The 20,706-nt window shown below is 35.8% G+C and overlaps 1 protein-coding gene across 4 annotated transcripts in view; it reads left to right on the plus strand.

Annotated features, from left to right (window-relative positions):
* Positions 1-20,706, plus strand: part of ANKHD1 (ankyrin repeat and KH domain containing 1) — a 116,853-nt gene that overhangs the window by 71,539 nt on the left and 24,608 nt on the right. For all 4 annotated transcript variants that reach the window (XM_030869408.3, XM_030869403.2, XM_030869405.2 and 1 more), the window contains 7 exons: positions 1,592-1,694; positions 10,230-10,988; positions 17,235-17,380; positions 17,620-17,731; positions 18,215-18,360; positions 18,853-18,995; positions 19,437-19,650. In XM_030869408.3, the coding sequence (XP_030725268.2) occupies positions 1,592-1,694; positions 10,230-10,988; positions 17,235-17,380; positions 17,620-17,731; positions 18,215-18,360; positions 18,853-18,995; positions 19,437-19,650 (1,623 nt within the window). The remainder of the gene's footprint in view (positions 1-1,591; positions 1,695-10,229; positions 10,989-17,234; positions 17,381-17,619; positions 17,732-18,214; positions 18,361-18,852; positions 18,996-19,436; positions 19,651-20,706) is intronic.

Here is a 20,706-nt window from a genome sequence, read left to right on the forward strand (position 1 = left end):
GAGCTTATTTGTAAATATAAATATTCTTCAAATTGGGAGTTTTCGTTTAAAATTAGCCTTTAGTAAAATGGGCTTATTTCTCTCTCTCTCTTTTTTTTTTATAAATTTATTTATTTATTTACGGCTGCGTTGGGTCTCTGTTGCTGCACCCGGGCTTTCTCTAGTTGCCGCGAGTGGGGGCTACTCTTCGTTGCCGTGTGCAGGCTTCTCATTGCGGTGTGCGGGCTTCTCATTGCAGTGGCTTCTCTCGTTGCGGAGCACAGGCTCTAGGCACGCGGGCTTCAGTAGTTGTGGCTCGCGGGCTCTAGAGCACAGGCTCAGTAGCTGTGGCGCACGGGCTTAGTTGCTCTGTGGCATGTGGGATCTTCCCGGACCAGTGCTCGAACCTGTGTCCCCTGCATTGGCAGGCGGATTTTTAACTACTGTGCCACCAGGGAAGTCCAGCTTATTTCTCTTTTAAATTTGAATAAACCTGGTCCTAAATTCTTTAAGATTTTCTTCAAAAGTACATGGAAATTTTTTTCATTGTCTTATTTACTGAAAATAGTGTTTAAAAAGAAACACAGGGCTTCCCTGGTGGCACAGTGGTTGAGAGTCCGCGTGCCGACGCAGGGGACACGGGTTTGTGCCCCTGTCCGGGAAGATCCCACATGCCAGGGAGCGGCTGGGCCCGTGAGCCATGGCCGCTGAGCCTGCACGTCCGGAGCCTGTGCTCCGCAACGGGAGAGGCCACAACAGTGAGAGGCCCGTGTACCACAAAGAAAAAAAGAAACACTTAATACCAAATATAAGTATAAGTATTCCAAGTTGTCCTTTTATTACAACTAGGTCTTTAAGGTTGTTTGGTTTTTTATGAATACATTAAGCATGATCTTGAACCAAGAGAATGATTTTCCCTTAATACCTCCCAAGACAATATTAATTATCCTAGAGATCGTTACTTTTGTCATCCAGGAAGGTGTGGGTAAACCAGGATATATGCACCAAAAATTCATTAAAGTAATTTTTAAACCTACCTAAAACTACGGAGAGAATTTAGAGAGTATACTAAGTATACAAAGTTCAGTGAAATCTGAAATTGTTTTTTACAAAGTTATTCTGAGAACTACTGAAATACACCAATTCAGGAAATGTGTTGGATTTTTTTCTTTTGACCCATATAGAATTTGAACAAGGGTAAATTGGCCAGTTGAATATGTGACTTGTACTCCTAGCTATAACTGAAACCAGCAAGGATTTCTCCGTAACAAGAGAGTGATATTAATTCCATTTAGCTTATCATTGACTGTTTGTAGAATGCCTGAATTTGCCCAATCAGTATTCTCAGAAATTACTGCTTGGTGAATAATGCTGCTGCTGCTGCTTCTCCTTTTCGTCTCCTTTTCCTCCTCCTTCTTCTTCTTCTTCTTCCTCCTCCCCTTCTTCTTCTTCCCCTCCACCTTCTTCTTCTTCTTTGTTTTTCTTTTAAAGAAACAAAAAAAGTTAATTTGGTGGTATATGAAGAAAATCTAAAACAGGATCTCTGTTTCATTTATGGACCTTTATTTTATTCTTTGGTCTGAGATTCTTTTTTTCTGAGTTGACTTTTTAGGTTCCACGTGTACCAATGCATACACTCGCCATGGTTGTACCTCCACAGGAACCTGACAGAACTTTACAGGAGAACTCTCCTGCTGTTTTAGGAGTACAAAAAGGTTAGTTCTTGAATTATTTCCTTAAAATGGGTATTTTATCACCTAAAGTATGAATTCATAAAGGTACTATAATGGTACACAGTTACTGTGTATCCAGAATTGAGGTAGGTAATTCTGACAAATGCTAATCATCTTACATATTATTTAAAATAGAAAAGACACAACTACTAGGAAAAATGATTTCTTAAAATGCTAACATACTTCTAGGTGTCGTTTTCATCTGGTGTAGGCAAAAATACTTAAGCATATACGAAGTTCTTCATTATATTAAATAAAGTAGCAAATTATATTAAAGTAGCAAAAATTTGTCAGGCATTCATTTTTCATTTCACAATTCTTTAGCTAAACAGTAATATGAGGAATGAAAATATGTTTGCTGTCAAGTCTTAGTAGCATTGATTCAGTTTGGTGAGTGAGAAGTTTAAGAATTATATTTAGTTTCTTTCATGTAATGCTGAATATATGGCTTAACATCTGTCAATATGTGAACACTGACAAATAACCATAAAAAAGTATATGAATAATATCCAAGTGAATATCAAGGTGTCCTTATTTAAAGGACTCAAGTTTATGAGCTCTGTTATTTTTCTGCTGTATTTTCATTTGTAGATATAAAGTACCTTCACTTGGTAATAATGTATGTGGTTGTCCTACCTGAGTTCTCTGAAATAAAGAAAATAGGTAATATGTAAAGTATTAAAAACTATTATATGTAAAACAAATGTATAAGCGTATTTCATTCATTATATGCCAACGAAGTTCTAGATTTTTGAAATCACAGTGAAGTGTATAAGTATGTATTTGTATCTTTAACACAGCTTTAAGTCAAGTTGGTAAGGAGTGACTATACAGCAGCAAACAGAATCTTCTTTCAAATTAATGTCAATTTTAGTAATTTTAGAGTATTGTGGGCCTTCACCAAGGATTACTTCATTTCTGAACTATTAATTTCAGAGATAAAATACCTGTAGTCTCTCTGACTTAAGCTAATTCTAGCAGTTTTCCATTGGACACCTAGCTATTCAAACTTCAGAAAATGAAGACTGCTCTTTTTAGTCTTAAATAAAAAACAAATTAAGCATGTACTTGTTAAGGAATCTGAGTATCCTAACTGGCTAACAGCCTTTAGTAAAATATTTAAACCTAAATGCCTCTGTTTTTGTTGCTCTTTGTTTGGCTATATCCTATAGAGGACTGTAGTAACTTTGGCTAGGGAAATTCAGTACTAAATAAGAAATCATTTAAAAAATACTTATTAACACAGAGCCACAAAATAACCAAGAAATAAGCTAGGAAGGACACAGAGTATTTGCAGAAAGGAAGTAAAACATTTTAAATTTAGATTTAATATGTAAGTCAACTGAAACGTTTGGGTAGTGACTTTTTAAGTTGATACTCAAGTGAGTAATCATATTTTTGCTTACTGAAATACCTTCTTATACTGAGTAGCTACTTATTTTCTTCACTTCGATGTTTTTTGTTTTTTTATAAATTTATTTGTTTATTTTTGGCTGCGTTGGGTCTTTGTTGCTGCGTGTAGGCTTTCTCTAGTTGCAGCGAGTGGGGGCCGCTCCTTGCTGTGGTGCGCGGGCCTCTCATTGTGGCAGCCTCTCCCATTGCAGAGCACGGGCTCTAGGCCCATGGGCTTCAGTAGTTGTGGCACGCAGGCTCAGTAGTTGTGGTGCACGGGCCCAGTTGCTCTGCAGCATGTGGGATCCTCCTGGAACAGGGCTTGAACCTGTGTCCCCTGCACTGGCAGGTGGACTCCTAACCACTGCACCACCAGGGAAGTCCCTGATTTTTTATTACTTACTGAATAGTGTCAGAATGAACTAACCTTTTAAGGAATCTTTCATTTTACTAAATTATTAGGGAAGGAAAAAATTAACACTTGTATCTAGACACTTGGCACTTGCTGTTGCCAGATGCCAAGTGGTGTTGCCAACCCAACATTTATTTATGTGGGAGCAAGCTGTGATAATGCATTGCGTTAAGATTTCATGTTAGTATTGATATAAATCGTGTGCGTAATAGAATATCACTGTAAATTAGGAAAAATCAATTGATGATGTAAAAGTACACATTGAATCACCTGGGTAGATAGAAAGATCTATCTTAAATTATTAAATATATATTATTTTCTCCTTAAAGTGGCTTTTTCTTAAAATTTGTCATTTATGTAGCTAGAGAAGTTTCTTTGAGTGATGAAATTGCTGTTTGACCGTTTTGCTTTTTTTTTTTCTAAGTCCATAGATTATACCTGCATTGCATATGTGGCTAGGGATGGAGGAAGGATTCTTACTCTCTAGGACTCTCTTTCTATTCTAGCAATCATCTTTTCAAGTTTATAACATTTTACTCCTATCTGAAGTCTTTATTCATATCTGCATCCTTTTAAAATATATTCATGCCCATAAATCTTACCCAGGTGTTTCTTATATATCCTACTATAACATTCTTTTCTTTCATGTGCACCATTCATCCAGGCTTCTTCCATCTTGACTCATATTCTCCTGATTTAGGCAACTAATCTCACTTATCCATTGTTAGTTTTCAAGGATTTGAGATCCTAGCTGGCATCTGACAGAGGCCTCAGAATCACCTTTATAAACAAAATGTGAAACTAGGTAAGAGTGATATGCTCAGTTTTCTAGCATTGTTTAGCTTTATCATCTATAGTTATGAATATTCACCTGGGAAAGGATACATAAGTAATATCAAACCTTTGTCTTTCCAAATTTAATATTGTAAATAAATTTGTTGATTGAAGCCACTTGTTGCATCTCATTCATTTGTAGTAACTGATTCTACAGAGATCCTAAAATAGGATTCTGATTATTCTTTGTAGTTGTATAGCTTAGAACTAACTAATCCGTTGCAAAGCATTAAAATGATGTCGAGATAAACAATACACATCTTTTGTGTGCACCTCAAGGCCCTCTTGAGGAGTCATTTCTCTGAACTCCTGTAGCACTTTATTGGATCTTCCTTCTGGCTCTGGTCACTCCTGCACCTTCTTCACCTCCCCTTTGGACTTCAAGTGTGGAAGGTTGAGTTAATCATACTTAATTCCTGGACTTTGTCATCATGGCTCTGCTCTTGTTTTACTTTGTTCCTTTTTATCCCTTTTTCCATGCCCATACTTGCCCTTAGGCAGTCATTCTAATGTGTTTGATTTGCAGATTCTTTTGCTCTTACAAGTTCTTATAAAATGTTTACTACTTTATATATTTTTAAATTTACATAAATGGTATTATGCTATAGATCCTGTTTTGTGTTTTACTTTTTTCACCAGCACTGTTTTTAAGATCTATCCATATGTCTACCTCTAGATTGTTTCTGCCTGCAGCATACATAGTGTTTCATCCTGTATATCCTCTATTTTTTACTTGTCCTTTCTCTCAGTGATGGGTACCCAGATTGTCTCTCATTCCCCACCACCACAGACAATGCTGTGGTGAAAATTCTGGTACAGTCTCCTTATGGATCTGTATGAGAATTTCTCTGGGATAAACTCAGGAGCAGAATTACCTGTCATAGGAATGCGTAATGTTTATCTGACAAAGTACTGTGAATACACTCTTTAGAATGCTACAGCAGTTTACGCTCCCAGCAGCAATGTGTAAGGGTTACTATATTATACGCCCCCATCCCATTTCCATATCTGCCAATGCTTGGCTTTATCCTTTTATTTGGATTTGTACATTTTTATCTCCCCTTTTAGACTGTAAGCTCCTCGAGGGCAGGGTTTAGGTTGCTCGTCTTTGTATGGTCCACTATGCCTTGCTTGTACTAGACGTTAAATATTTGTTGAATAAATTAATAAATGCCTGGCTAAGAATATAGATTATTCTGAAGGCAAAAGAAAATTAAGAATTTTTTTTAATGTTGGTGCAGTTCTTTTTTTTTTTTTTAATTTATTAATTTATTTATTTGTTTTTGACTGTGTTGGGTCTTTGTTTCTGTGTGATGGCTTTCTCTGGTTGCGGCAAGCAGGGGCCACTCTTCATTGTGGTGCGCGGGCCTCTCACTGTCGCGTCCTCTTGTTGCGGAGCCCAGGCTCCAGACACGCAGGCTCAGTAGTTGGGGCGCACGGGCTTAGTTGCTCCGTGGCATGTGGGATCTTCCCAGACCAGGGCTCGAACCCGTGTCCCCTGCATTGGCAGGCAGATTCTCAACGACTGCGCCACCAGGGAAGCCCAAGAATTTTTAAGAAGAGCGACATTGTGATTAAAGGGGATGTTTAAGAACTTAATCAAGAAGTACTATTTAAGGGCTTCCCTGGTGGCACAGTGGTTGAGAGTCTGCCTGCCGATGCAGGGGACACGAGTTCGTGCCCCGGTCCAGGAAGATCCCACATGCCGCAGAGTGGCTAGGCCAGTGAGCCATGGCCGCTGAGCCTGCACATCCGGAGCCTGTGCTCCGCAACGGGAGAGGCCACAACAGTGAGAGGCCCGCGTACTGCAAAAAAAAAAAAAGGAAGTACTGTTTTAGACTGCTGAGGAACAGATTGAAAACAGAACTATAAATGTAAAGTAAGCATTAGGTTAACATGATGCTTTATATCCCAGAGTTGTTTATTGGAGTAGGTAACATGAAAAGTTCTCATTTTAATATCAAATCATTAAAATTGTATAGAAAAATTATATGTACAGTGAATGAGGTTGAGTGTTTCTCTGGAAATTTTACTACTAATATTCTCTAGTTTAGTAGATTTCCATTAGTAATCATGCTTATGTGGATTTATATATGTCCAAATTTAATAATGTCTTTTAACATATAACTGCTTATGTCCATCTCATTTCCTCACTGCCCATAAAAAAATAAAGGCCATGTTCTAAGCTGTCTCTATATCGTGGTTTCCTGTTGCAAACTTTTTTAATTATTGGAGGAAAAGTGAAAATTGAGGAAGTAGGGTAGTAACCAAACCAAAGAGATAAGATAGTAACTTTACCTGTGTTCCTAAATATTAATTTATGATATCACTCAATGCTACCAATGAGTAGACAATGAATAGATTTATATATTTCTATCTGACAGTGGGCGATGTCTGAGGAAGATGGAACTGTTTTATATTCTGGTGTCTTATACTACTACCTTCCTAGAGACTGAAAATTTTGTTGCTAAAAGGACACTTGTTAACATTCTCTACTTTTCCCCAAAATGAAGTTGTTTCTTCAGCTTCTAGGAATAATTAGGTGACATTTGTTTTTTACCAACATGGCTTAGTCGTGATGTTGTAGCTTGTATTAGTGCTTTGATGTGTATCTAGGCAATCCCACTAACTCCATGGTTACAGACACTCAGTCATTGTCTATTTGGGGAAGAACTGCTTTTTGTGCATTACTTTCACCATCCTCTGTTCTTCCTGCTACATATATTTTGGGCTTTTTGTCTCTATGTTCAGTTAAATAAGTTACTCTTTGTAATCTTGTGCTCTAAGCTTTTTGTATTTTATTTCTTAACAAGATACAGCCATTTCTCTCTGTTACTATCCTCAAAATTCTAGCCTTATTTTGGATTATCTTACTATGATAAGATTTTAAATCTGTGAATGTCCAATGTTGTCATAATTAATTACCAGTCTGATTAGTGTTGAACTCTTACCTAATTTTCTTAATCTTAAATACAAATTACAAAACACAAATTACAAAATACAAAAACTATACAAGGGTGTTTTAAAATAATGTTGGAGGAGCATTCAGAACTTCTGAATTTACTCTGCTGATGTCATTGAATTTGTTACACAACTGAAAATTTCCTTGCTGGGCTCGCAGATTTATACATTGCTATTTGTGGCAGTTAAACTCCCTTTTCCTACCAATGATTGTCATTAGGTACTTTGAACAAGTAAAGCAAACTATTATTTCCTATATGATCTTGTGGAAATAGTTATAAAATTATCTCACAAACTAATGGCTTTTGCTCTGAAAGGATAAAGTCTGTTCCCACTACTTTGCTCAGATAGAAGTATAAAATTGAATATGGACAATACATTTTGCTGAATTTTGCCTTTAAAAAATAACTAATCATTGCAGCTCTATTTACAATAGCCAGGACATGGAAGCAACCTAAGTGTCCATCATCGGATGACTGGATAAAGATGCGGCACATATATACAATGGAATATTACTCAGCCATAAAAAGAAGTGAAATTGAGATATTTGTAGTGAGGTGGATGGACCTAGAGTCTGTCAAACAGAGTGAAGTAAGTCAGAAAGAGAAAAACAAATACCGTATGCTAACACATATATATGGAATCTAAGGAGAAAAAAAAAAAGGTCATGAAGAACCTAGGGGTAAGACGGGAATAAAGACACAGACCTACTAGAGAATGGACTTGAGGATATGGGGCTGGGGAAGGGTAAGCTGTGACAAAGTGAGAGAGTGGCATGGACATATATACACTACCAAACGTAAAATAGATAGCTAGTGGGAGGCAGCTGCATAGCACAGGGAGATCAGCTCGGTGGTTTGTGACCACCTAGAGGGGTGGGATAGGGAGGGTGGGAGAGAGGGAGACGCAAGAGGGAAGAGATATGGGAACATATGTATATGTATGGCTGATTCACTTTGTTGTAAAGCAGAAACTGACACACCATTGTAAAGCAATTATACTCCAATAAAGATGTTAAAAAATAAATAAAACATTCGTTAGTATTAAAAATAATAATAATAACTAAGTCTTTAATTGCAGTGATTTTGGAACTGTGGTTGTCTGACCTTGTTAAAGACAGTATCTCAGGGAAAACCTGTTAGACTTTTTTTGATAATAACATGTTGCAAATATTTGAGCTACCTGCAGTTTTGAGTTCTCCTATTCTAGCAAAAGAAGCAGTGAAATCTCTTATTTTTTTGTCCAGTAGTTTTGTCACCCTCTTGCAGTTCTGAGCATTTAAACATCTAATGGATTATTTTTTTCCTTTGAACCTAAGAATCATTTTGAATGCATTGGATGAGCTTATTTTTAAATCTGAAGTTACATATGTTATTCATATATATTGACTACAGTCCTTAAGAATAGACAACTGTTTTTTACCCAGGTTTTTTTTTTTTTTTTTGCGGTACGCGGGCCTCTCACTGCTGTGGCCTCTCCCGTTCTGGAGCACAGGCTCCGGACGCACAGGCTCCGCGGCATGTAGGATCCTCCCGGACCAGGGCACGAACCCACGTCCCCTGCATCGGCAGGTGGACTCTCAACCACTGCGCCACCAGGGAAGCCCCCCCAGTTTTTAAATAGCTTTGTTGTTGTTTAGTTTATACACCATAAAAGTTCACTCATTTTAAATGTACAATACAATGACTTTTAGAAAATTTACATAATTGCATAACCATCACCTCCATCAAGTTTTGGATCCATCACTCCAAAAAAATCTCTCATGCCTATTTGTGATCAATCCTCATTCTTAGCACTATAATCCAGGCAACCAGTATTTTCCTTTCTGTCTCTATAGATTTGCCTTTTCTCTGTAGATCTGTTATAAATGGAATTGTACAATATGTGGTCTTTTGTGTCTGGGTTCTTTCACTTAGCATAATGTTTTCAAGGTTCATCCACGTTGTAGGCTATATCAGTAGTTCCTTTTTATTGCTGAATAGTCTCAGTTCTTCCTAAACAAGATTAAGCCTTGAATTTGCCTCTAAGTAGTTATTATATGTTTCCTCCACTTTATGCCCAGATGTTAAGATTGTTAATATTGATAATTATTTTGCCATGAGGGGAGTAAATTAATTTAAGTGTGATCGAAAACCTTAAATTAATATACAGTTACTTCATTTTTAACATACACTGTCAATATGAGTAATCCTATATGGGAAGTCTGATTTTCTCCTAGGTATTATTCATTGTTTCTCTCATAAACTTTTACGTGAAGAGTTTATTTAAACTCAGAATAATTGTCCTTTGTGATATAAGTTTAATACAGTGTTCAGGTACAGAAGTGTTTAAGACTTAATGAAAAATTTTAGAAGGTTATATCTTAAAAATTGATTTCAAATTATATTTTAATATAATAAAGAAACATTTTGGCAGTTTGAAAGACACTTTTCCCTACTTTGATCTACAAGTTACAGTTTCTTGCAGTAACCTGTACTAATATTGTAAAAAGAACAATTGGGCAGTCAAGCCAATATTAATGATACCCTCAACATTATTTTGATACTGCTTTAGATTTGATGTTCTTTAAAAAGTCCAATTAAATAAGCAGAATTTTGAGGTTCTTTCCTCTTTGATTTCCTTTTCTCCCTAATCCTGTGTTTTCCAAAATCATCCAATCCTATAAATATTAGATTTTTTTAATTGAAAAAGTCACATTTTTTGAATTGGCAACATCCCTGTTTGTGCTATGTAAAATAGATGAGTCTGGTCTTTAATCTACCTACAACTGGTATGAATCTGAACATTCATTCTATAGCATTAGTTATATGGGTTTTGGGAGGGAAGTATGTGGTGGGGGGCGGAGGGAGGGCTGGGATTTTTTTTTTTTTTTTTTTTTTTTAGCATGGCACATTTTCAAACATTTTTCATGTGCTTAGGTACATCCAAGCAGAAGTCCAGTTCCCTGCAGGTAGCAGATCAGGACGTACTGCCACCTTTTCACCCATACCAGCCTTTGGAGTGCATAGTAGAGGAGACTGAAGGAAAACTGAATGAACTGGGACAAAGAATTAGTGCTATTGAAAAAGCACAGCTTAAATCATTGGAGTTAATTCAAGGTGAACCTCTGAACAAAGATAAGATAGAAGAACTTAAAAAGAACAGAGAAGAGCAAGTCCAGAAGAAGAAGAAAATACTGAAAGAACTGCAGAAAGTGGAAAGGCAGTTGCAGATGAAAACACAGCAGCAATTTACCAAAGAATACTTGGAAACCAAAGGTCAGAAAGACACAGTATCTCCACACCAGCAGTGCTCTCATAGAGGAGTCTTCCCAGAAGGGGAAGGAGATGGTAGTCTCCCAGAGGATCACTTTTCAGAGTTACCTCAGGTTGACACAATCTTATTTAAAGATAATGATGTTGATGATGAGCAACAGTCTCCACCATCGGCAGAACAAATTGATTTTGTCCCAGTCCAGCCTTTATCATCTCCACAGTGTAACTTTTCCAGTGAATTAGGTTCTAATGGGACAAATTCTCTTGAACTTCAGAAAGTATCAGGTAATCATCAGATTATAGGACAGCCTCAGATTGCTATTACTGGACACGATCAGGGGCTGTTAGTGCAAGAACCAGATGGACTAATGGTTGCAACTCCAGCCCAGACGCTTACCGACACTCTTGATGACCTGATAGCAGGTGGGTTAAGAAATATACCTGTAATAATTTCTCTTTAATCTTTGTGCTCAACTTCTTTACATGACTTTCCCAAAACACCAACTTGGTACTTTTCCATTTTAGAACTATCTTTATAAAATTACTCATTTCTTGAGGTGTTTTGGAAGTGAATTTAACTAAACTCAACAACACTAACACACAAAAGTGTGTTTTCCCTCTTCTTTTTTGTTATTTGCAAAAGCAAAGAAATAAAGTTGCCATGATCCTTTATTTTAGCCCTTTGGTATCAAAATCACCCTGTGTTGTATCTTGGGTAGGAGATCTCAAAATAGAATTTCTTTGTAGGCTTTAGAGATAATCATATAAGGTTAGACATTTAATTTTCCTGCTGGTGATTTTCCTATTTGGAAATCAGAATTCTAAATCGCATTGCTTTTTCTTTATTTATAATTTTATTAGATCAATTTAAATATTTCTAATTAAAAGGAATGTTCAGAAAAAAACTATAGCATTCCATGTTTTTAAAATATTTGTGGTTAGAAGATCATTGTCAACTTGATAACGATTTGGAGATTGGGATTTTTGTATTAACTGTCTTGATGAAAGCACACAGAAACCACACACACACACACACACACACACACACACACAGCAAAGCAAAAAAGAAACCAGCCTTATAAACTTACAGTATATGTTTCTGTTTATTGTTGTGTGGAAAATTACAACTAGATATGAAATGAGGTGCACAAGTTTACTTTCCGTTTCATTGTCCTTGCAGCAGTGGGAAAACAGTGCAATTAATCATTTACCTTCCTAAAGATGGCTGGTGAATGTATCACCTCCATGAGAGCCCAGTTCAGAAATGCAGCCAGAATGGCTGTTGACAGTGGATGAAGACCAAGAACTAAGATGTAGCTGGAGTGATATTCAAAGGCAGGCCAGTCCTCTGTCTCTTGATTGCAACATTTTTTTTCTTTACTGTTGTCTGTTTCTTCTTGTCGTATTCTCCTCCCCTCCTCCCATCCCAGTTATGCTATCCCAGTTTCCTTTCTTCTTTTGTGAGCCTTTAGTCTTCCTAATCTTTACTGAATCTTTTAAAATGTGGAGTAAGATTACTTAATTCAGGAATTTTATTGGGCATGTGTATGACTTCGAGTGGTTATAGAATTATAATAGTGCCTTTGAGGCTCCTCTGATATGTAATAGGTATTGCTGTGCAGAGGAGGAATGTCTTAGTTTTCATAAAGGAAATAAAAATGCTGGGAAATGTTTTAAGGAGTTAGATTCTTTATTCTTTACTTTTGTTTTTTATATCTTCAACCCATAGCCACTTAACTCAAATTGACTTTGTGTCATTAGCATTGCAAGTTGTTATAAATTTTGAATAAACTCTTATAGTTCATTTATGGTTCTGATTTCTAATCTGGTAAAAGCAGATATTGGAGTGTGAAGTATGATTATAAATAATAATGATGAAACTGGTGACCTGAGAGTAACATTTTTAAGACTTAGGATTCTATAAATATCATTATAATGTTCCTAATTAAGTACTCAGTTTGCAGTTATGAAACCCACATTATTGATCAGTTTAGTTTGTTGGAACTTAGGACCTGTCCTTTTTTTTTTTTTTTTTTTTAAAGGAGAAACAGCTCTAAAGGGAACTTGTAGGTGTTAACTTTATGGTAGTATTTACTGCTGTTTCTTGTAGAGGAGGTCAAATTCTGGTTATTTCACTGAAGTATTTGTTAAATTAAAATGACCTTTTACAAAGTTCACATGAAACTTCAAAAAATTGGTTTAGAAAACATCTTTTAATTATATTTAACATTAATATGAATAAAATTTAATTTCTCTTAGACATTAATGTCTAGTGACAGTTGCCCCACCATATTGTACAATATTCTTTTATTAATATACTTTAAAGTATAAATCCGTCAATACATTAAAAATTACACATTTTTTTCTCTCTTTTTTTTTTGGCTGCTTGGCTTGTGGGATCTAGTTCCCCGACCCGGGATCAAACTCAGGTGCCCAGCAGTGACAGTGCCTAGTCCTAACCACTGAACCTCCAGGGAATTCCCTGAAAATTATCTTCATTTAAAATTTTTTTCATTTTGCTGAAGCTTACGTTTTAAAATATATAGCAATAATTAGATTTTCTTTGTTCAAAATGATGACTTACCTCAAAATTTAAAACTTTATTAAGTCTAAGTTTCTCTTAATTTCTTAATTGAAGATGAAATAAATAAGAATGAATTAGGTAAATACCTAATGCTTTGATTTTATGACATGTTAATATACCAGTAGAATTATAGATCAGACCAAAGATATAATTAATTTTACCTAAATTAAATCTAGTTATCATGCCTCATAGTTAATAAAAGAGAGGAAGAGAGGATACTGTACATCTTACAATTTTACTTTAGATAATATTCATATATAATAGCAATAAGTTTCACTCTTTAAATATAAGAGTATTTTTCTTTCTTCTTTTCTTTTCTTTTATTTTTTTGTGGTACGCGAGCCTCTCACTGTTGTGGCCTCTCCCGTTACGGAGCACAGGCTCCGGACACGCAGGCTCAGTGGCCATGGCTCACGGGCCCAGCCGCTCCGTGGCATGTGGGATCTTCCCGGACCGGGGCAGGAACCTGTGTCCCCTGCATCAGCAGGCGGACTCTCAACCACTGCACCACCAGGGAAGCCCAAGAGTATTTTTCTTTATTGCTGTTCTACTCTCAAAATATTTGTCATGATAATGAGTTGGTTAGATACATAATTTATGAATGTCATAACTTGACTAGCTGACTGACAGCCATAACTATATAGTCTTAAACGTATCATACTTGATATAGTCTCAGCCAGAATATATGTATACTCTTGATTGGAAGCATGGTTGTTCAGGTTCATTTCTTCTGAAATTAAGTGTCAGGCTTTTAGAAGTTATCGTAATAGCAAATGATTCTCAGTTCAGATGTCTAGAATTAAGGTCTGAAAATAAAAAGCAATTTAAAGAAATTCAAAATAGCTTTGACCATTGAGCAGTTCTAGAAACATCTAGTAAAATTTTCAGGCTTAATATATAAAGAAGCTTGGTTAAAAAATCAACTAGTATCACTTTATTTACATTTATTGAGCGCTTACCATGCACCAAGCTCAGTGCTAAATGCTCTTATATACATTATCTCATGGGCTCTTTATAGTAATACTATAAAATAAGTCCATATCCCATCTCTGTTTTTCTGTTGAAAACTGAGGCTAATGGAAATTAAGTTGCTAGTAAGTGTTAAGATTCAAACTCAGTTCAGCCAGTTTAAGAACCTTAGAAGTAATATGCATGCATCTGATTCAACTTGAAGTTCTGAGTTTATATTAAAGATATTATTTCCTTAGACTTCTAAATTCTACTAAATAACAATTTCCCTTATTATTTTTATATTAAGATTTGATGTGCATGTAAGGTTTAATATAATTTTGTGACTTGAGAACATTGTTACTGTTGTTGACATCTTAATAGGCTCTCTTCAAACAAATTCCAATTCCATAGTATCTTTTTTTTTTTTTTTTTTTTTTTTGCGGTACGGGGGCCTCTCACTGTTGTGGCCTCTCCCGTTGTGGGGCACAGGCTCTGGACGCGCAGGCTTAGCGGCCATGGCTCACGGGCCTAGCCGCTCCGCGGTATGTGGGATTTTTCCAGACCGGGGCACGAACCCGTATCCCCTGCATCGGCAGGCGGACTCTCAACCACTGCGCCACCAGGGAAGCCCCATAGTATCTTGCTTTAAGTAATCCTGTGGTAGTCATTTTAGGCTTAAGAATAAAAAAGTAATTAGGAAATTATCTTTGAGGGAATTTACAGTAAAATATCTTTAAGTAATAATTTCTTCTAATAGATGTTAATATTTTATTTATAGATTGTTATTTATATGGAACTATTTAATAAAGTTACTATTATCTAAAACAGATTACAGTGATTTAATTTCTTAAGGCCTTGCAACATAGTTTACATATACCTAGTATCTGAGATGTTTATGTAATAAAGTTTATTACTGTCTTCCATATTGCCTACAAAACTATCTTAAATTTCATAAAGAATTAAGTAAAATACTGCACTTATTTAGTTCTTCTATCACCCCATTTTAGGATAGTGCATAAATTTAATTTGAATTATGTAGTGACTTTTGTGATAGTGATCTGTTTTGGTCATTTTCAGAGACATTTTGTTCAGAAATAGAAAACATTTTAGGATTTATGAAAAAAATTTCATAGTCCTGGTATAATTTTATCTTCATAAAACCTTTATTCCACATGTACTTTTAAAATCTTTGCTACTTTCTAGTTTTTTCTTTAGAACTTTTCATATGTAATTAATCCTATTAGAGTCACTTCTGTGGAATGTTTCTGATTGTCATTATTACAGGGAGGAAAAAATGTCTTGAGGATACTGTTGTACAAAAATGTACAATCAATGTAACAATACATATTTGGTAACAGAGCTGTTAAATGTACAAAAGTATTTTTTAAAAACCAACTCTGTAAAAAAGTCTTTTATAACGTCATATTCTGGCATAGCACTCTAGTCAACTATTTTAAATTTTTTGAATATCTGTTGTTCATAATAACAAAAAGATAACATGAATAAACAAATTTAATGATAGACAAGTAATTCTTTAGTAAGATATATGTTGATAATTATATGACTACTGTTAAAATCTTACTATTACAAAGGTGCCATATATCAATGTTTAGTGTCTTGTTTCTGGAACTGTTTCCAAACATATCAGCTGTTTTGAGGAGGCATAACAAAATACTATCTGCTTTTAATTCATTCAATGACAAAAATTTTTAAAGCTGTGTTTTCATTGTGCGTGTTCTTACAGGCAAAAGAAATATTTATAATAATCATTTTTATTTGTAACCATATAGTTAAATTATGTATATTTATGTGGTGACAGAAGCTGTAGAAATTCATATTATCAAGATGTGATTTTATATATATTTGTTACGAGCGGGGAGGGACAGCTCATGTAGAAACATATCTGAACATCTTAAAATTTGCTATTATTTAAAGCATACTATTAAATATAGTATACTATAATAATAGTGTAGTACTATTAGCATACTACACTTATCTTTCATACTTGTGATCAGTATCCTTGATTGGGATCCAGTCATATCAAAATTCTAGAGAGAAAGCATTCTCCAATCTTGAAATGCTTACATTTTTCTTTAAGACCTGTGTGTTTTTGATTGACTTTTAGTGTGGGTAAGAGGAAGTTATTGCCATCATTGAAACTTTGTTGTCTTTTTCTGTATTATTAATGATTATATGTTTTTTCTGAGTTTTTTCTTTCTTCAGTGAATTGTAATGTTTTTATTTTTCAATGCAGTGATTAATAGTACTGAAAATCCTATAAAATACCTGATAATTACATATATTAGGCACTTACCAAACACTGTGTTAAATACTTTTTGCACATTTCTCATGGATAATTCACAACATCCCTCTGAGATAGGTCCTATTTCCCTCTTCATGGGGCAAACTCCATCTCATGAAAGAAAAGAAATATGCAGAGAGAGAAAGATATAATTTCATTTAATTCAGTTTCAGACATCAGATTTTGAGGTCCCAAATAAAAGTTCCAATGTTCATTTTTAAAATAGTTTGATTTTCAGACATTGATTCATTTTAGCAAATTTTCAGAGTAAATATTGAATTTTAAAAACACATACTCTCTGCTATTTATGTGAGAAATATTCTAACTTGTTCTTCCCTTTTTTCTGCTGCTTCTGCTTCTTTTTTCCTTCTTTTTTTTTTTAATGCATTGTCCTCAGGATGTTTTTATCTAATTGCCTTTTACAAACTAAGATATAAGATTCCTTTTTTTTTTATTGGAAACTATTTTCTCCCTATTGACAATATAAAAGGCTACCATTTGTTGTATATGCACTAAATATCAGGTACGATGCTCAATATTTTACTTCATTATCTCAAGGGGTTTTCCCAACAACCTTACAATGGAGGTACTGTAATTATCATCCCATTTTACACATAAGGAAATTGAGGTTCAGAGATGTTAAGTTACTTGCCCAAGATCAGAAAGTCATTGGTAGAACTGGGATTCAAACATATGTCCATCTGACTCAAGCTTGTGATTTAATTACTACATTATATTACTGCTATAGAATTTTCCGTTTTCTGTGTTTTTCTGTACACAAATGACATTACTCTTTTAAGTAGAATTCAGCAATATGAATATTGTTTTTCAGCTGTGAGTAGCAGAGTGCCCACTGGTTCAAACAGTTCCTCTCAGACGGCAGAATGTCTTACACCTGAGCCCTGTTCGCAGTCTCCAAGCAATGTGGCTTCCCAGTCTGTGCCTCCTGTGTATCCTTCAGTTGACATCGATGCACATGTGAGTAGACTGCTTTATTTATTTATTTATTTATTTAGGTAATTTATTTTTTTGGCTGTGTCGGGTCTTAGTTGCAGCATACGGGGTCTTCGTTGTGGCATGCGGGATCTTTCATTGTGGCGCATGGGCTTCTCTAGTTGTGGTGCGTGGGCTCCAGAGTGCCCAGGCTCAGTAGTTGTGGCATGTGGGCTCTCTTAGTTGTGGCCCACGGACTCTTAAGGTTTTTTTCCTTTTCCTAGACTGAGAGCAACCATGACACAGCATTAACGCTAGCTTGTGCAGGTGGTCATGAAGAACTTGTATCTGTACTCATAGCGCGAGATGCTAAAATTGAACACAGAGACAAAAAAGGTAAGAAATGTTAGTGAGAAATAAAGTTGGAGAGTAATTATATCAGAAAACAATTCATTTTTTACTATCAATAAGTGGTTCCTAGACTATTCAGTGAAAGAATGGGTTTGCATATTTCAATTAAGAATATCTGGATTTGTTAATCTACAGAGCCAAATTATTCTTCAAAAATTAGACTGTAGATCATCAAGGAAGCAAGCTGTGTTTAGCTTTCTCCTTAATCTAAAAGTAGAGCATGCAGAGGTATCAAAGTTTATTATGAGTATAAACTTTAATAGTTTCGTTTGACTTAGCATTTTCTTTTTATCAGGTGTTTATGGGGTTTTGTCACTAACAAATTAGGGTTTAAAACAGTTTTATGTTAAATGATTATAAGTATCTGCCCTAAAGACCTTTTCCTACTAAAATAATAGAGAATTAAAAACAGTGCCTTAATATGTTAAAAAACACAAATTTGACCAAGATTTTTATTTTCTGATTTAGGTTTCACACCACTGATCCTGGCAGCAACAGCAGGACATGTTGGAGTTGTTGAAATCCTTTTGGATAAAGGTGGAGACATAGAAGCACAATCTGAACGAACTAAGGATACTCCACTTTCATTGGCATGTTCTGGTGGACGTCAGGAAGTATGTTAATGTTCATTTTGTAAACACTTGTATTTTAAATATGCATATGCTTAGTAATTTAGCTACATGAATAAAACTTGCATGTGTTTTGACATGTTCTATATATTAAATTTAATGAGAATAGTAAATGCCCTTTTAAAGAATCTGTTTCTTGCCTTTCAGGCAAAATAAAAATTCTCATCATCCTTACGTTTATTGGGATTCAATAGAGCATAGTCCTAACACATGAAATGCAAATTTATCACTCAATAATTGAGGAATAGAAACAGTAACAACTTGTTATTTCAGTATGATTGGAATTTTATAGCTCTGAATTCCTTGATATGAAATTGAATTCATTTCTGTAGTGCTGATATTTGAATATTTAGGGTTTAATTAAAATGTTAGGTATTTAGACAAGGAAGTTATAAGTCCCATTTCTTTGTGCTTCCTTCATTATAAGATAGACCCTTGGTGTAAACTAGATTTCTCTGTTCATATTTTACTTTGTAGGTAGTAGACTTGCTGCTGGCTCGGGGTGCAAATAAAGAACATAGGAATGTGTCTGATTATACACCACTGAGTCTAGCTGCATCTGGAGGATATGTGAATATCATTAAGATTCTGCTTAATGCCGGGGCAGAAATTAATTCAAGGTATCTATCACCTGTTTATTTTATTACTCATGATTAGTAAATTATTACCTTGGAATTAAGTGTTTTCCCCTAAATATTTGGACAGATACCATTTTTAATTAAGATAGTACTAAAGTTGCAAGGCCAACAGTTATTCCTATAATGTGCTTATAAGTAATCAAAGCTTATTTCAGCTAACGTTGCTGTTTTTAAAGAGGTTTCTTTTCAGAAAACACTGTTATATATAGTTGGAAATTTATGGCCTCTGCATAGGGATTATGTTTTAAATTGTGAGATTTTCCTACTTCTAATTATTAGTCTAAACAAATAAAATCTATTCATTGGAGTTAGAAATCTTTCTTCTTACTGAAGCTTTTTCATTTTTTATGTTCTCTATGCTTTTTAAGAAAACAATAGGCAACATATTATTTTAATTTTCTAAGCACATTTTCCCCCCCTTAGGACTGGGAGTAAACTAGGTATTTCTCCCCTGATGTTGGCTGCAATGAATGGACATGTTCCTGCAGTGAAACTGCTGCTTGATATGGGTTCAGACATTAATGCCCAAATAGAGACCAATCGGAACACAGCTCTCACCTTGGCCTGTTTCCAAGGACGAGCAGAAGTAGTGAGTTTGCTTCTGGACCGAAAAGCCAATGTTGAACATAGGGCAAAGGTAAGCATTTTATAACTTGTCCTCTACTTCAGATATATTTTTAATAGAAAGAGCAACTTAAATTCAATGTACTATTTTAAATTGTCATAAGTTAAAACTGATGCCCCAATGCAGGACTGGAGAATAGTGCTATACAGTGTGTCACTGGCCATTGGTCAGTGGCACACTATCACCATTCATGACTTTTATTAAAGGCAGTGAAGAAAAATAGAATCAGTACTTTTTTCCAACTTCAGCCTTGAGTGGCTTGAAGAACTCCTTTAATGAGGCATGTGCTTACCATTGGTAAAAACCCCAATCAAAAAAATTGCTGCAGGGACTTCCCTGGTGGCGCAGTGGTTAAGAATCCACCTGCCAATGCAGGGGACATGGGTTGGATCCCTGGTCCAGGAAGATCCCACATGCCGCAGAGCAACTAAGCCTGTGCACCACAACTACTGAGCCCACGCACCACAACTACCGAGGCTGTGCGCCACAACTACTGAAGCCCACGTGCCTAGAGCCTGTTCTCCGCAACAAGAGAAGCCACCACAATAAGAAGCCTGTACACCGCAACAAAGAGTAGCCCCCACTCGCCACAACTAGAGAAAACCTGCACAGCAACAAAGACCCAATGCAGGGACTTCCCTGGTGACACAGTGGTTAAGAATCCACCTGCCAATGCAGGGAACACGGGTTCAAGCCCTGGTCTGGGAAGATCCCACATGTGCACCACACTACAGAGCCTGTGCTCTAGAGCTCACAAGCCACAACTACCGAGACTGTGTGCCACAACTACTGAAGCCCACGCGCCTAGAGTCCGTGCTCCGCAACAAGAGAAGCCACCGCAATGAGAAGCCTGCACACCACAGTAGCCCCCGCTGGCCGCAACTAGAGAAAGCCCGTGTGCAGCAACGAAGACCCAACACAGCCAAAAATAAATAAATAAATTTGTTTAAAAAAAAAAAAAGACCCAGTGCAGCCATAAATAAATAAATAAAAGCATGACTATTAAAAATAAATTGCTGCATAGATTATACAATTAAGACAACTAAAATCTAATCTGACCACGACAGA

This window comes from Globicephala melas, chromosome 3, assembly GCF_963455315.2.
Source record: "Globicephala melas chromosome 3, mGloMel1.2, whole genome shotgun sequence".
In the NCBI taxonomy this organism is placed as follows: Eukaryota; Metazoa; Chordata; class Mammalia; order Artiodactyla; family Delphinidae; genus Globicephala; species Globicephala melas.